The sequence below is a fragment of the Xyrauchen texanus genome, chromosome 4 (assembly GCF_025860055.1).
Source record: "Xyrauchen texanus isolate HMW12.3.18 chromosome 4, RBS_HiC_50CHRs, whole genome shotgun sequence".
In the NCBI taxonomy this organism is placed as follows: domain Eukaryota; kingdom Metazoa; phylum Chordata; class Actinopteri; order Cypriniformes; family Catostomidae; genus Xyrauchen; species Xyrauchen texanus.
The window spans coordinates 2,569,040-2,587,503 of record NC_068279.1 but is presented as its reverse complement, the minus strand read 5'-3'; the positions used below and the strand labels follow the sequence as shown (position 1 = coordinate 2,587,503).

At 42.5% G+C, this 18,464-nt stretch overlaps 1 protein-coding gene across 2 annotated transcripts in view; it reads right to left on the bottom strand.

Moving 5' to 3' along the window:
• Window positions 1–260: 260 nt before the first annotated feature.
• LOC127642977 (netrin receptor DCC-like) overlaps window positions 261–18,464 on the bottom strand; it is a 278,565-nt gene continuing 260,361 nt past the window's right edge. For both annotated transcript variants that reach the window (XM_052125464.1, XM_052125465.1), the window contains exons 28-29: window positions 10,008–10,147; window positions 261–4,501 (exon numbers count right to left, since the gene is read on the bottom strand). In XM_052125464.1, coding sequence (XP_051981424.1) covers window positions 4,412–4,501; window positions 10,008–10,147 — 230 coding nt within the window. In that variant the 3' untranslated portion in view covers window positions 261–4,411. The remainder of the gene's footprint in view (window positions 4,502–10,007; window positions 10,148–18,464) is intronic.

The following is an 18,464-nucleotide window of genomic DNA, read 5'->3' as shown; positions in this document are numbered from 1 at the left end:
CGCGTTATGCAGAACGGACCACAAAACGGCGCCGCGATATGCAGAAAAGGACAGCGAACAAGGATGCAAAAGACACTTTTTATTATCAAAAACTTTATTTATCAAACAAAAAGAATGCACCATTGAAATAACATTTCTATATAAAAAAGGACCATTGGACTGTTCTACAGTGCATTACAAAACCAGCAATTGTATACAACGTGATGGGTAGAAACCCCCGTGGGCTTTTACTCTGCCCGCCCCCCTTTCTTTACATGGAAAAATGTTCTTCATATTTCAATGACTACTCTAATTTGGTTAACAAGGCTAAAATTGGACAAGTTAAGGATGAAGTCAACATACACGTAAAAATGATTTTTTTTTTCTCTTGTATTTTCATAAGTCTGACAGAATCAACATGAATGTGTAGAAAACAACGTGTAATGCATTTGCTCATTTATCTCCACATTTGCCATTCTTAAAGGGACAGTGCACCCAAAAATGAAAATTCTCTCCTCATTTACTCACCCTCATGATATCCCAGATATGAATGACTTTCCTGCTTGAGCAGAACACAAGTGAAGATTTTAGTAGAATATCTCAGCTCTGCATGTCCATACAATGCAAGTGAATGGTGACCAGAACTTTGACTTGCATTGTATGGACCATAGACTGTAAAAAAAGATGGACGACGCCCCTTCGCTCTTTTCCATTGGTGAGAACTGAAGCCGCCAGTGTCCCGATATGGCGCTGACATCTTGGGACTTGAGTCTGCGCAGTTGCGATTTCGGGACCAGACCTGCGCAGTAGTGAGCAGGAAGTAAAGCCGCGAAATCAAGGCCCCGCCCTCACTCTCACTGAATCAATCGCAAGCACACGCCCCTTTTGACTTATGACAGTGTGAAATAATTAATTATAAAAATTTAGATATTAAATTTAAAGCTCCAATCTCCTCAGTCCTCCGAAGATCCCGAACAAAAGTCAGTTGGTGCTTCAGTGACTACTTCGCTCTGAGAACCTGTCAATCACAGCTGTCAATCATGATGTCACAGCAGCGTTTTTATAGCATCAAATAACTAAAAACAAACTTATTTTGAAAACAAACACTTGAAATGACATCAGCGTGATAGAAACGACAGTAAATGACAGAAACTATCTTTGGAAAAAAGATATGTGAAGTGTAATTTAATTGTTTAGTTGATCTCACGTCCCGTTGAATAACATGAGGAGGCGGGGTTTATGACCTATACTAGGAGCAGCCACCGGGGGGCGATCGAGACGTTTTGGCTTCACTTTTGAGGGCTTGTGCGGCACAGTTGGTATGGTCCTACAGAGCAGAAATATTCTTCTAGAAATCTTCATTTGTGTTCTGCAGAAGAAAGAAAGTCGTGGGTAAACTATCCCTTTAACTTGACTAATTGGTTATTCTCTATCAGGTTGTTTCCGTAACATCACTATGAACGTTTTTCAATGACAAATTGATTATCGATTAATCCATCACATCGGCCCGTTCTCTGTCTTCTCAACTGTCTTCGTTCTTGAGAGGGGTGTGACCGCAGAACTAAAGGAATAGTTCAGCCAAACATTCAGTCAATACCTGACTTGCCTTCAAGCCGTTCCAAACTCGTATGCTCGTATGTCCATGGAACATAAAAGGAGAATTTTTGAAGAATCTTTACGTAGCTCTTTTCTAGACTGTTCGTAGTGACCATGACTGTCAAGAAGCTACTGTGTCAGCGGTCATATCACCCTGTTACTCAAGACTGGTTGAGTCTGGCCAGTACCTGGATGGGGGACCTCCTAAGGTTGCTTCTGGAAGAGATATTAGGGAGGCCAGTAGGGGGTGCTCAACCTGTGGTCTGTGTGGGTCCTAATGCCCCAGTATAGTGCCGGATAAGATGTTAAACCGAGGTCCTGACTCTCCCAGGGCACTCCTGGTAAAGAGTAAGTGTGTAACCCTGGTATCCTGGCCAAAATCCCCCCATTGGCCCTTCTATCTCTTATGGCTTCCTAATAATCTCCATCCCTGAATTGGCTACATCACTCTACTCTCTCCTCTCCACCAATAGCTGGTGTGTGGTGGGCGTACTGGTGCACTATGGGTGCCGTCGCATCATCCAGGTGGATTCTGCACACTGGTGGTGGTTGAGGAGAGTCCCACTATACTATGTGAACCCACTGAGTGCCTAGAAAAGCGCTTTATAAATGTAAGGAACAGCCCCAAATTGAAGTCGTTATGCACCGGAAATTGTATTCAAATACTTTTGTGTTAAAATACTACTGGACTACTTTTATGATACTTTAATGGTGGTTGTTGGTCCTTTTATTACAGTTGAGCTCACAGCTGGACTGGTAATCTGGCATTCCAGGTATTGTCCCGGTGGGCAGACGCACTTTGGAGCGGACTGGCCATATGGAGAACCGAGCGGGCCGGCCGGCGAAATATGGCGAATGGGCTGTGTTAAGCAAAAACGAGCCTTGGCGTTACGCAGAACGGACCACAAAATGCCGCCGTGATATGCAGACAAGGACAGCGAAACCCCCCCTGCCCCCCCTCCCCCATTTTGGGCCAGTTGGCATGTAAAATCCCGGGCCGATTTCTCTTCCCATTCCCGCCCTGGTTGAGCTATTGTTGTATGGGAAAGAGCTGAATAAAGATTCTTCTCCTTTTGCGTTTAATGGAAGAAAGTCCGTCATTCGGGTTTGAAACGACATAAAGGTGAGTAAGTGATGACAGCACTCTTCCCTAAAAGGAGACATTTTAATTCTTCACAGCGAGAAAGACAAATGTAGGACTATGAAGCAAACGTACGAGTGCGAAATAACGTTGCCGGTGTTCTTCGCGTTCAGACGCGTCTCGTCCTGTTTGCCCGTGATGTCGTAATCCGCACAACTGCCATGACCCACTAAACGCTGGACAACCAAAGAGGTGTGTGTGAGACGATGCCGAAGCAAACATAGTTCAGATCGGGACAGTTTCAAAAACACAGTGAGATTCCGGAGGCCGTTCCCAGAATTCCAAAATGGAATTCTCCATTTGTTACTTCCCTAATGGGTTCCATAAAAGCTTTAGAATGAATTCATCACATCATCCTTATAAATGAATGTGAAAGGAACGCTCTAAATCATATATATTAAATATATCAGTAAAAATGTGACGCCCACCCGCACCCGAGTCCATAATGTCACCAGCAATTGCTCTCTGGAACTGTACAGTAAAAAACAGCATATTTTCACGTGTCGCTACAGTGTTTCATTTCATCTCCATGGCAACACACACATACTGCTCGAGAAAAATATCAAATATAGGGACATGTCCATCTTCCTATAGTGGGAAAATCTGACCGCTTCTCTCCTCTTTACCTTGCAACTGCGTAATATTTTTTGTCTCGCAGGTTAAGATACGTGGAATTAAGCAACATTTGTCACATGGTAAATAAATAAAAAGTAAACAAAACATATGTATATATACTGTACAGTATATAGGCACATCAAAATGTCTCTTTTTCTCTCCCACACAAAACAAAAAGGGTTTAAACGTGAACAGAAACGGAAAAATATGATTTTTAACAAAGCAGCACGTCTCTCTGTTGAATTTACGGTGTCGATGTGACCGATCCTCTTCGTACCCTCATCGGTAATTCACTCGTCCGCAGGCGCGCTTCACACCCTCTGATTGGGGCATTCCAGGGGTCAGTACGTAACAAACTAGGCAAACGGTTTCAGCGTCATTTGTTGATGTAAAAATACCATCGCTAAACTAAAATACGCATGACCAAAACCTTTTCCATTCTCCCAAAACTCGTCCAAAACTCATGAAATATTGAAAGAGTGACGATGTTTCTGTGTCCAAGACAAACCGATTATTCCACCGAAATCTCCTCGCCCAGGAATGAATATATCATCCACAGAGTGAGGTGTATTTTAAGGGATCGTGGCAGCAATTGATCGGCAAGACGTGACTGAAGACTTCTATTTTGGCAACTCAACAAGATATTTGGAAAAGTTCTGAGGCAGAGAAATGGATCCAGTTCTGTAACCATCCTAGACGTCGAATAGTCCAATGAGAGGTGCTTCCAACGGCAGATTCTTAAATGTGTACATTTGGATGGATCCACACGAAGCCTGGCCTGAAACCTGCGGAGAAACCGGAGTCAGCGAGGATTCGGCTTTTTCAGAGCGGACTTCGGTTTTTAGCGGGATGGAGATCAAATAGGCTGAAGGGTGCCAACGCGACAACATTTGTTTATAATTCCATACAACGTAAGAGGCGCTCCATTCGAGTCTGTCATTTTCCCTTTTTGTGTCCTGTTTCAGGTCTTCCATGGATGAGCAGATGAAGGCCGGGTGAAAGGAACGTCAACACTGGACAGTCTGAGAGTTCCTGGTTTCAGGTGCTGGTTCCTCCGCACGGGTTCTGGACAAGCGTGTGTTAAAAAGCTGAACCCGTGATGGCGTTCAGCTGCTTCATCAAACCTTCTAGACTCGCCATCTGCTCGCTCAAATCATCCTGCTCATACACCTGCAGAAAAACAAGACAGGTACATGTCGTTAGGCTTCATTAGAAGTCCTCTTATAAAAGAAATTATTGATATCTTCTGGAGCTTGACAGCTCTTCACATCTCTAAAAGAATGTTGGGTTTGGAACAACATGAGGGTGAATAAATGGCTCATTTTTGTCTGAACTTTTCCTTTAGTAGATTAGTTAGCAGGCCGATATTCACGGTTTTGAAAGCGCCATTATGAACACACGCTTCAGCGCTTGACCTTTAGATCTATCGGAAACAATTAGCATGTTTATTGCATCAATATCAAAGCGCTGTTATTGTTGTGCCATTTATTGGTTATCTATGAACATAATAGAGTGATTTGAGCGCTGACTATCTATAACATTAGACCTTTTCCACTCTTCTCCTGATGGAAACCTTCAGATATCCCTCTCTGAAACGCTCTCTGGCAGAAACATCTATGAAACCATCAATCACGCAGCTGTTGACGGACCAACGGTCGACTGCATCCATATATTCATATATCCTGTCATGAGCATGCCAATGCAGCACATAAAGATGGTTTATACAAGGACAAAGGAAGACAGGAAGAATTTTTACCAAATCTGGTCAAATCTGGATTCTGAGTGTTAATTTAAGTCATTATTAGGGCTGCAGGATTATTATTATTATTATTATTATTATTACCATGATGCTGTAATGTGTGGTGCATCTGCATGCACATTCTTTATGTCGGCTACAGATCCGTAAAACAAGACAGTCAAAATGGTCAACTTCAAATTGCTTTGGTTAGAGGAATTAAAAACCAAACTGTTTTATATAAAATTTAGGGCTGTCAATCAATTAAAATGTTAATCGAATTAATTACATGGTGTCCCAATTAATTAATCGCGATTAATCGCATATACAAATATTTGCTGAGAAAACCCCTCATATAACAATAACTCAGTATATAATGATGATACAATTATATCTAGTTATCTTTAAATATATAAAAAAAAAAATATTTATATATATATATATATCAGGGCTGTCAATTTAACGCGTTAATTCAGTGCGATTAATTTGATCAAATATAACACGATAAAACAATTTACGCAATTAATCGTTATGACCCCGGACCATAATAGGGAAGATTCCTGAGAAATGCAAGCTTGTAGTACCACCTGTTTACTCCAGAGGGCAGTAAGTGAAATTTCAGCTGTATGAGCAACACACAGTTTATACAGTGAAGATAACACTTCAGCAGCAACAACACAAACATGCGTTACGTTCTTGTGTTTAAAACACTTGAAGGAGCGCAAATGCGAACTAAGAGATCTCAAGATGAATTTAAAGATTGAGTATTAAACTATACTTAACTTGAAACAGTGACCTAAATATTTATGTTTATGATGCAACACACCCGAGACGCAACACAAGCATGTCTGACGCAGGTGTTCATTGACGGGTCCTTAAACAAGCCCTCATAATAAATCTCTGATAAAAGACTGATCGACAAATTCACTTGTGTAATGGATTACTGTGAACTGTGTGTCAATGATTGACTTATGATCAATAATATGGTAGTAAACAATACATTGTATTCTAAAGGCGCTTTTATATTGTCTTATCAATGATGAACTCTTCTGCTACAAGAATGCATTTTAATTATCAGAATATTTTTATTTTATATATATATCATTTTTAAATATTTAAAGATAACTATGTATTATTATTTCATCATTTTATATTGAATTATTGTTATATGAGAGGCTTTCTCAGCAAATATTTGTATATGCGATTAATCGCGATTAATCGGGACACCATGTAATTAATTTGATAAAAATTTGTAATTGTTTGACAGCCCTGATATATATATATATATATATATATATATATATATATATATATATATATATATGTAAAATAAAAAAATATTCAGATAATTAAAATGTTTAGGTCACTGTATCAAGTTAAATATAGTTTAATACTTAGAACACGTCTTGAGATCCCTTAGTTCGGATTTGTGCTCCAAGTGTTCTGAACGAAAGAACGTAACGCATGTTTGTGTTGTTGCTGCTGAAGATTGTGTTGTTCACTGTATACACTACGTGTTGCTCATACAGCTGAAGTTTCACTTACTGCCCTCTGGAGTAAACAGGTGGTACTACAAGCTTGCATTCCTCAGGAATCTTCCATAATACAATCCGGGGTCGTTGCGATTAATTGCGTTAATTTTTATAAACAGCCCTAATAAAATTATACACAGAAATCGAGCAAGTTATTTATTTAAAAAAAAAGTGGTAAATAAAACAATTTTGTGCAATGGGAGTGACCTCAATGCAATGCAGTAATTGACACTTTAACGATTAGCTAATTAAATTAATTGAGCAGCCCTAGTTATTATTCACTGATAATCTTTCCCTCTGATGTGACGCTCAATTCTCATTTTTATGTCACATTTTTCAAACTTGCCACATATCAATGCATCATGTGACACTCAAGAACCAATGCCATATGGAGACACTTTTTGAATTCAACACAAGTGCAAATGAGATTTCACAGTGTGGGCGAAGATTATCAGTGAATAAAGACTTCAGATTAGATCTGTTCCTTCGCCCTTGTGTTGTGCCAAACCAGGGCAAGACTTATTGTATGTTGAACAGCAGCATGTTCCCCAGAAGAAAATCTGGCACTGGTTTGGCACAACACGAGGCCGAATAAACTAAAAAAAAATGTTAGCCTATTTTTACAATTGACTGTACAGCCGTGGCCAAAATTATTGGCAGTGACATACATTTTGTGATTTGCAAAGTTTGCTGCTTCAGTATTTGTAGTTTATTTTTTCACATGTTTCTATGGTATACTGGAAAACAATGATAAGCATTTCATGAGTTTTAAAGGCTTTTATTGGCAAAAACACTCAATTTATGCAAAGAGTCGATATTTACAGTGTTGACCCTTGTTCTTAATAACCTCTGGCATGCTGGATATCAGCTTCTGGGCCAAATCCCGACTGATGGCGATCCATTCTTGCCTTATTAGTGATCGGAGTTTATCACAATTTGTGGGCTTCTGCTTGTCCACTCGCCTTTAGAGGATTGACCACAGGTTCTCTATGGGATTAAGATCAGGGGAGTTGCCTGACCACGGATCCAAAATTTCAATGTAATGATCTCCGAGCCACTTCATCATCACTCTTGCCTTGTGACATGGTGCTCCATCATTCTAGAAAATGCACGGATAATCACCAAATTGCTCCTGGATTGTTGGGAGAAGTTTTGTTACCATTCTTTATTCATGGCAGTGTTTTTGTGCAGGATTGTGAGAGAGCCCACTCCCTGTGATGAAAAGCACCCTCACACATGGATGGTCTCAGGATGCTTCACTGTTGGCACGACACAGGACTCATGGTAGCGTTCACCTTTTCTTCTCCGGACTATCAATTTTCCAGATGTCCCAAACAGTCGGAAGGGGGCTTTATCAGAGAAAATAACTTTGCACCAGTCTTCTGCTGTTCAATCCTTGTACTTCCTGCAAAATTTCAGTCTGTCCTTGATGTTTGCTTGGCGAGAAGTGGCTTCTTTGCTGCCCTTCTTGACACCAGGCCATTGTCCAAAAGTCTTCGCCTCACTGTGCGTGCAGATGTACTCACACCAACCTGCTGCCAATATTGAGCTTTGCACTGGTGGTGACACGATTCTGTAGCGGACTCCTCAGGAGGAGACAATCCTGGCGCTTGCTGGACACTCTGGGATGTCCTGAAGCCTTCTTCACTGCAGTTGAACCTCTCTCCTTGAAGTTCTGGATGATCCTGGACACTCTGGGACATCCTGAAGCCTTCTTCACTGCAGTTGAACCTCTCTCCTTGAAGTTCTGGATGATCCTGGACACTCTGGGACGTCCTGAAGAAGAACCTCTGTCCTTGAAGTTCTGGATGATCCTGGACACTCTGGGACGTCCTGAAGCCTTCTTCACTGCAGTTGAACCTGTCTCCTTGAAGTTCTTGATGATCCTGGACACTCTGGGACGTCCTGAAGCGTTCTCCACTGCAGTTGAACCTCTCTCCTTGAAGTTCTTGATGATCCTGGACACTCTGGGACGTCCTGAAGCGTTCTCCACTGCAGTTGAACCTCTCTCCTTGACGTTCTTGATGATCCTGGACACTCTGGGATGTCCTGAAGCCTTCTTCACTGCAGTTGAACCTCTCTCCTTGAAGTTCTTGATGATCCTGGACACTCTGGGACGTCCTGAAGCCTTCTTCACTGCAGTTGAACCTCTCTCCTTGAAGTTCTTGATGATCCTGGACACTCTGGGACGTTCTGAAGCCTTCTTCACTGCAGTTGAACCTCTCTCCTTGAAGTTCTTGATGATCCTGGACACTCTGGGACGTCCTGAAGCCTTCTTCACTGCAGTTGAACCTCTCTCCTTGAAGTTCTTGATGATCCTGGACACTCTGGGACGTCCTGAAGCTTTCTTCACTGCAGTTGAACCTCTCACCTTGAAGTTCTTGATGATCCTGGACACTCTGGGACTTGCTGAAGCTTTCTTCACTGCAGTTGAACCTCTCACCTTGAAGTTCTTGATGATCCTGGACACTCTGGGACGTCCTGAAGCGTTCTCCACTGCAGTTGAACCTCTCTCCTTGAAGTTCTTGATGATCCTGGACACTCTGGGACATCCTGAAGCCTTCTTCACTGCAGTTGAACCTCTCTCTTTGAAGTTCTGGATGATCCTGGACACTCTGGGACGTCCTGAAGCCTTCTTCACTGCAGTTGAACCTCTCTCCTTGAAGTTCTTGATGATCCTGGACACTCTGGGATGTCCTGAAGCCTTCTTCACTGCAGTTGAACCTCTCTCCTTGAACTTCTTGATGATCCTGGACACTCTGGGACGTCCTGAAGCCTTCTTCACTGCAGTTGAACCTCTCTCCTTGAAGTTCTTGATGATCCTGGACACTCTGGGACGTCCTGAAGCCTTCTTCACTGCAGTTGAACCTCTCTCCTGGAAGTTCTGAATGATCCAGTAAATGGTTCTTTCAGCTGCAATATTCTTTGCAGCAATTTATTGCATGTGAGGCCATTTTGATGTATTTCTAGTACTTTTGATGCATTTCTAGTACTCGTTCACACTTTCCCAGGTGCTGCTGATATGATTAGTGAAATGATGTTAGCTGGTCTTTTTGTGCCAGGGCCAAAAAACTGTGAAATTTGGGTTGTGATTTGTTTTTGTTTTTTTGTTTTTTTGGTCAATGAAGATTTTTGCAATTATTTAAAATGCATCTATAATCTAGAAACAATGTGAATCAACACCACATCAACTGAAGCAGAAAACTTAGCGAAACACAAAATGTATGTCACGATTCCGTCAGATTTATTTGTGTAGCACTTTTCACAGCAGGCGTTTCAAAGCAGCTGCACATGAAATTATGATATAACAGAAAATGAATGAATATAATGCCAATATTAGTTATTATAAGTTAAGGAGGGCGTCTCTCGGAGTCTGTGTGGGATTGTGTGTGTTGCATGTTTAGCTTACACTTGACGGGTCGTCTGGTTTCTGCCCCTCCTCGCCAGTCTCGGGGGCAGTCGGTACAGAGACGGGCAGTAATGGTGACCTCGCCTTCCCAGCCTGCCCCAGTGATGCGGTCTTCACCTGCGGTTTGGGTAAACTGCCACCTGTGAGCAGAGAGACACACGTGTGTCATTACAAACCACCAACACACTGAAAGAACAACTAACATCTGATATATCTGTAGATTATCTCTTTGATAAATCAGATAAATAGGGCAAGCTGATAAATTTATGAATTATGCATTACATTGTGTGCAAAAAAAGAAAGAAAAAAGAAAATCCAGAAAGCTTTTCACATCCCCACATTATTATGCTGGCTTGACAAAGCTAACATACTGTTATTCTACAAACATTCTTCAGGGTTTTTTAAAAATCCTAAAACCAAGACCAAAATTTTGAACACTAACTCGTCCTAGAGCTATTAATCTACATCCACCAGGCTCGACACAAACCTTCAGACTGTTCTGTATAGTGTGCTTTGTCTTCTCTAACTGACCAGACTTACTGATTTTGCTCAGCGGCCAATAATAATAATAATAATACAAATAATAATCCAAAAAATGCCATAGATTTACACTGACGGAATGTTCAAATGTGTCAACAGAATGCTTATTAATTCATACTGTCAAAAATTCAAATCCAAACAAACCCACAAAAGACCTATAATCTACTTTAAGCTCTCTCTCTGTTTCCATCTCTATCTGATGGTTTATCTGACTATCTATGTGACATCTGTCTGTCTGTCTGTCTATCTATCTATCTATCTGTCAGTCTTTTCTATCTATCTATCTATCTATCTATCTATCTATCTATCTATCTATCTATCTATCTATCTATCTATCTATCTATCTATCTATCTATCAGTCTTTCTTTTCTATCTATCTATCTATCTATCTATCTATCTATCTATCTATCTATCTATCTATCTATCTATCTATCTATCTATCTATCTGGCTTTCTTTTCTATCTATCTATCTATCTATCTATCTATCTATCTATCTATCTATCTATCTATCTATCTATCTATCTATCTATCTATCTATCTATCTATCTATGTATCAGTCTTTCTTTCTATCTATCTATCTATCTATCTATCTATCTATCTATCTATCTATCTATCTATCTATCTATCTATCTATCTATCTATCAGTCTTTCTTTTCTATCTATCTATCTATCTATCTATCTATCTATCTATCTATCTATCTATCTATCTATCTATCTATCTATCTATCTATCTATCTATCTATCAGTCTTTCTTTTCTATCTATCTGTCTGTCTATCTATCTATCTATCTATCTATCTATCTATCTATCTATCTATCTATCTATCTATCTATCAGTCTTTCTTTTCTATCTATCTATCTATCTATCTATCTATCTATCTATCTATCTATCTATCTATCTATCTATCTATCTATCTATCTATCTATCTATCTATCTATCTATCTATCTATCAGTCTTTCTTTATCTATCTATCTATCTATCTATCTATCTATCTATCTATCTATCTATCTGTCTGTCTGTCTGTCTGTCTGTCTGTCTATCTATCTATCAGTCTTTCTTTTCTATCTATCTATCTATCTATCTATCTATCTATCTATCTATCTATCTATCTATCTATCTATCTATCTATCTATCTATCTATCTATCTATCTATCTATCAGTCTTTCTTTTCTATCTATCTATCTATCTATCTATCTATCTATCTATCTATCTATCTATCTATCTATCTATCTATCTATCTATCTATCTATCTATCATGTCTGTATAACATCAAACTTTTAAAAAATGACTTTTAACTTATCAGGTAAGGCTTTGACAAGCCAACTTCAAAGTTTGTCTTAACAAACTTCACCTCTCTAGTTTTAGTTTTTGTAGCCCAATTAACAGCAGTGTTTATTTTTAGTCATCATTTTTGTCTTTTGCTGAAAATGTCCATATTGATATTTAGTCAATGTTATTTGTCATTTTCATTCATTTTATTTAATTTTACTAGACTTTCATAGAATGTAAATTTAGTTGATGAAAATAACATTTTAGTTGAAAATAGTATTCAAAAAAAAAAAAAACTTAGTGAAACTTTAACAGACCAAATTTGAACCAAATATTCAAAAAAAATTGAAAATGTACAGTACATTTATATTTTTTAAACATGATTTATCATCATAAACAAAATGAAAAAACTGTCTGGAACAGGGACTAAAAATGGTTCAAGGAACAGAAACCAAAAATGAACAAAATATTTCGCAGAATGTAACCGAAAACAGGAACAAACTGATATTAAATTGTTTCCGGAGTGAAAATGTGGCAGAGGCTACTTGCACTAAGTGTAAAAAGCAACAAAAAGCATTTTTTTGCACTGAACTGAAATACTGCAAATAGCGTTAGATAATATTACACCCCTGTTTAAATACTAACATACAATATGGTGGCATAATTGCAGCATTATCTTTTGTGTATTTATTAAGAGTCCCTCAGACATCCTACACCAACCCCTACCCCTAAACCTCACCATACCTTACGAAAATGTACCATAGTTTTACTAAAGTAACTAATCATTGACACCACAAAATTAAACACTGTTTCAATATTAACAACATATTACTGTTGTAACACCATGATTCACTGCATCAAAACTAGTTTCCACCAAAACATCTTATCCATATCAAATCCTTCTCTAAATTCCCGACCTTCAATGTGACCAAATCACTGCAATGAATAATTTATATTTATTAAAGGAGCAATATGTAACATTGACATCAAGCGTTTAAAAAGCATTTAAAATTCCAAATATTGGAGAGAGTTGCCCCCGCCCCCTCCTCCCCAGACTGGAAGCTCAAGCGGGTTGCCAGGTTGAGGACACGCAACAGGAATGAGTATACTGACAATGCCAAGCTACCAGCCTTACACTGTAAATTACTCATTTGCAGTGTTTTTATTGTTTGCAAATTATAAACCAGCTCATGTGGATTTATATCATTAACTCTGTCAATGTTAGCTAGATGCTAGCTAGCACGCTGTGTTTTGCCTGCTAATTTGTTTCAAATCTGGCAACCTGGGGTGTCGAAACATTGTTGGGGAATGGGCAGTGGGCGGGATCACACACAAAACACAAACAGAAATTCCGGCTCGGAACGGACATTTCAAGAGAAGCCAGAATAAAGAACTTAATAAGAATGTATAAATACCACATATACATGCACCGCTAATCCAGATCCAAGGAAAACATTATTAGAGGTAAAAGAGGTATTAGAAGTTTTTACTAAGAACGAACTGAAATGAAAAACATTTCATTTTTAGTCCCTGGTCTGGAACACCTGAGCTCCAGAATAGCATACAGTGTAATAACTATAATATACTATAATGAAGAACAGTATTAGCTACTGTGACAGGGCGGAGGGCGGGGCCGGGTCGTGATCATACACACTCGGTCCCTTATCAGGCAAATTAAGCCTCCGAGAGGGATAAAGACCGATGACAGACGGTGGTGCGACGAGAGAGAGAGATAGTTTACGGACATGTCCGTCGTGTGTGTATGTATTTTAAGTTTATCATTAAAACTATTATTTATATTGTCAAGCCGGTTCTCGCCTCCTCCTTTCCATTGTTCCTTTTACACTGGTGCCGAAGCCCGGGAAGGAGGAGGGATGCCCGTCGCGGAGTCCTCGACACTGCCGTCAACCCAGGGGAGTGCCGCTGCCATCTACCTGGGGAGGGAGTAGACTGAGCGCCCGGACGAGGTGAACAGCCGCCGTCCGCGAGGAGAGTGGGGACTGGACTCCACGACCGCCTGGAAAGATGGAGCCACTGCCAGGGGCGGAGGAGTGTCCCCACGAGTCGCCGATAACGCGGAGGGGCGTTCTGACCGCCGGGGGTTGTGAGTCTGACTCCGGTCTGCCCGGGGAGGTGCGGCTGTCGTCCGCTTGAGAGGGTGGAGGAGTGATCGAGGACCAGCGATTCGGCGAGTACGTTTTTTTATTTTTATCTCTCTCTCACTGCTGCTCCGCATTGGCCTTTTCCCTCTCGTTTAAATTTGAGTGTTTTTTGGGGGGGGTACTACACTGTTACAGGAAGTACTCCCCATTTTAATTATTTCTGTTTCCCTCCCCTTGTCCCCTCCCTCGTCCAGGTAGATGGGGATGACCTGCCGGCAGACTAGGCTTAAAGTACGCCCTCCCCCAGGGAAGGGGGGGGGGGGTGTACGTCAGGCCAGGGGCTCCCCAGCCTGAGAGAACGAGGGAGGAATGTGGCAGAGCGGAGGGCGTGGCCGGGTCATGATCCTACACACCACATCCCTTATCAGGTAAATTAAGCCTCCGAGAGGGATAAAGGCCGATGACAGATGGTGGTGCGAAGAGAGAGAGATGTGTGTTTGTCTTTTAAGTTTATCATTAAAACTATTATTTATATTGTCAAGCCGGTTCTCGCCTCCTCCTTTCCATTGATCCTTTCACAGCTACTTTTCAGTTTTTACTTTCAGAGACCATTTGATATTGTGTTGTGTATTGTGTTTCGACTAGTTATGCAATCCGACTAGCGTGCAACTTTAGTTCACCTTTGTGTTCATTTATTGTCTGTGTAGACGTAAATTGTAATATAATGTTCACATTAATAATCCAGCTCACGTAAGAACATTATTTATTCCGTTTATGAGAATAATTAGCAAAAAACTGCGCCGTTTCACTGCAATCTTCCATTCATTCCTATGGGGAGTTCTGCTGAGCTTGTCAGAGCGAGCGACCGTAACCAAGGGGGCCAGAGCTTAGCGAATGGGCAATTCTCTTCAGAGTACAGATACTCATCCAGAGCTTCACTGGTCCAACTCCAGATGGGAGTGAGATTGGGCATCTGGCGGGAGGTGAAATGGGCAGATGGACGGGCTGATGGCGCCCGCGCTCATCCGCGTGCATCCCTCTGAAGACGTGGTGTTATGAGTGTGCGCAGGACTTACAGAATGTTATGGTGGATGCAGACAACACGCTTCCAGAACTGATCACATCTTCCATCTTAATGAGACGCTGAGCAGCATCAGTTAACAGGGGAAATTGGCAGCACTTGCTCCAGGATTGAAAGTGGACCTCAAAACTCAGTGCGGCTCTTATATAAGCAGATCACCAACACAACGGCTGTGTGCCACACCTGGTGAGCTGCCTTGCTGCCTACTGTCTACATAGGCAGCTGTCTTTTAAGGCAGCATCCTAAGTGTCTCTGTATCATAGAAATAGTGCACGAGAAACCCTTAAGAAACATTTGATCCAATAGAGCTTCTGGAAGTAAAAATCTCATTAATTGTTTCCTAAGGCAACTTAATATTTAAGGATAACTTATAAACATTTAAAGGTTAGTTTAAAACTTCATAAAGCGAAAAACGGCACTATACATGATCCTGAGGAAAAAGATCCACCAATCAGGAAATCACTGCAAATCAAATAAAATCAAGGTTTGTTTTTTCCACCATTTATTTGATTGTCATTTGCAATGCTTCATGGGATTGTAGTTCATTACCTCATTAAAGACACAATCTTGTACCTTTGTCTTTTCATCCGATTTTCAAATACTTTTTTGGTTTAACCTTTTCATGAGTAGGGTCTAAATTCCTCTTCAGTGCCCCCTGGAGTGAGACACGTGACATTGCACAGCCGGTAGAGGGGGGCAGAGAGTTGACGAGTATTTACATTACATGTGTGTGTGTGTGTGTTTGTGTGTATATAGTGTGTGTGTGTGTGTGTGACAAACGCTTATGTAAACAGACTTGGCTGCGTGCATCGGATATCGCGCTCAATTAGCATGTTTTCACTGTGAGTATACAAGTTTTAAACTGTTATCGTGGTGCTTTCGTGATAGTTTGGTTGTCTATTCAGAAAACAAACGTATTACATGCCTGAAAAGACTGTTTGAGTTGTCGTTTGTGTGTATGAAAACTGCATCTGCACCTAATCAGCAGACGTGGCTGCATGCATGGGAAGATCGTGTTTAGATATGATGGCTGTTCATATACAAGCTGTGAACTGTTATCGTGGTACTTTGGTGACAATTTGGCTGTTTGTTACATAAAATAAACATATGTGCTTGAAAAGACTTTTTGAGTAGCTGTTTGTTTGACGAATGGCAACCACTACTAAAGTAAACAAATAGCAGCATGCATCGGGGGAAGATCATGCATTGAATATCACGTGTGTGACGCTATACTGCGGGCCCAGTTATTAGCCATCACATATGTGTGACGGTACATATGAAAGGGTTAAATCAATGTAATGTTGTCATTCACCTTGGAGCTGGTCATGGCTTACAACTCTTTTAGTATCTTAGAGGGCAGCATATTCTTACATATCTTTATGATTCCCACCTTGAAACAACCTTTAGAAGTGCATTTATGCAACCTTTAAATGCTGTCTAGGTAACCAGCTCTCTCATTTCTACTCATTGCCACTCATTTCCCTTTTACCGAAAATAGCGACAGTCTGAGGGGCTTGTTAGCAATCTCAAGATGCTAACTGATCAACATTTTTCTGATATGGATTTTCGTTCAACTGTAAAGCAATTTATGAGAGGTGTATGTGATGCTAATGTTACCTACTGACTCGTAAAAGCTCACTGTTAATCACTTCTCAACTGCACTTTCAATTATGTAAGAGTAATACACATACCATGTTGATCAGCACTTTGCTAATTTTAATGCTAAACACGGTAACACCATGCTAATAGTGAATGCCTATGTTTATAAACACTTTAAAACAGCCTGAGGTTGTTTGCTAGTGTTAAACTGGGTTAAGATGGTCTCCAGAAACATCATGCCAGACTATCCAAACCAGTTTGGACGTGCTAACCACCTAGAAATGAGTGTTAAGTGTTATTAGCGCTGTCATTTAGCTTATCCACACTTCACCAATCCTGACCGAACGGCAGAAGATTAGCGCTTATTCACTTCCACGAGAGCCACTAGCTGACTAATTAGCCAGTGCAGCACCACAGCACGTCTCTCCAGATGTAAATCAAACTTACAGCACAAACGTTGTGGCGGTGGCGACCCTCAGCTCGCCCTTGGCTCTTCCCGTCACGCCAGTTCCACCTGTCAGCGAGCCCATCCCTACGCCAGTCGCCCCCCACGAGCCAGCGCGTTCATCTTCGTCTGTCCAGAGGAGGAGGAGAAGACGGGCTTCCGCCTCCCGGCCCGCGCCTGCCCCGGTCTGCGAGCCAGAGCCCACGCATGTCACTGTGAGCAAGCCAGAGCCCACGTATGTCACTGTGAGTGAGCCTGAGTCCTTGTCAGCCACGGTGAGTGAGCCTGAGCCCTCGACCGTCCCCGAGCCAGCGCCTGTAGCCTCAGACGTCAGTGAGCCAGTGCCGATAGCCTCAAATGTCAATGAGCCAGCGCCTGTAGCCTCAGATGTCCGTGAGCCAGCTTCTGTAGCCTCGTCCATCCCTGAGCCAGCGCCTGTAGCCTCGTCCGTCCCTGAGCCAGCGCCTGTAGCCTCGTCCGTCCCTGAGCCAGCGCCTGTAGCCTCGTCCGTCCCTGAGCCAGCGCCTGTAGCCTGGACCATCTCTGAGCCAGCGCCTGTAGCCTCGACCGTCCCTGAGCCAGCGTCTGTAGCAATGACTGTCCAAGTGCCAACGCCTCCCGAGCTTTCCAGAGCTCCGCCTCCCGAGCTTTCCAGAGCTCCGCCTTCCGAGCTTTCCAGAGCTCCGCCTTCCTAGCCTCCCGAGCTTTCCAGGTCTCCGCCCCTAAAGCCTCCTACGACGCCCCCTTCCTCAGCTCTGTCTCCTGAGCCTTCCTGAGCTCCGTCTCCAGAGCCTTCCAGGCCTCCGCCTCTAGAGCTGCCTACGGCGCCACCGCCCTCGGCTCCACATCCTGAACCATCCTCGGCTCCGCCTCCTAGGCCTTCCTCAGCTCCATCTCCTGAGCCTCCCTCAGTTCCGCCTCCTGAGCCTCCTTCGGCTCCACCTCCAGAGCCTTCCAGGCCTCCGCCTCTGGAGCCTCCTACGACGCCACCTCCATTGGCTCCACCTCCTGAGCCTTCCAGGCCTCTGCCTCTAGAGCCTCCTACGGCGCCGCCTCCATCGGCTCCGCCGCCAAAGCCTTCCAGGTCTTCGCCTCTAGAGCCTCCTGCGGCACCACCTCCCTCTGCCCTGTCTCCTGGGCCTCCCATGGCACCGCCCCTGAGCCTCCAGAACCTCCTTCAGTTCCGCCTCCTGAGCCTCCAGGGCTTTCCTCAGCTCCGCCCCCCATGGCTCCAAGGCCTCCCCCGGCTACGCCTTCTACGGGTCCGCCCCCCGGACCGGTCCCTACCCTGCGGCCACCTCCCAGGTCCCCCAAGCCTACCCACATCCCGTGGTCAACTTCCGGGCCCCCAGTATCGGCCCCTGTCCTTCGACTGCCTCCCAGGTCCCCAAAACCAGTCTTCGCCCAGTGGCCTTCTCCCAG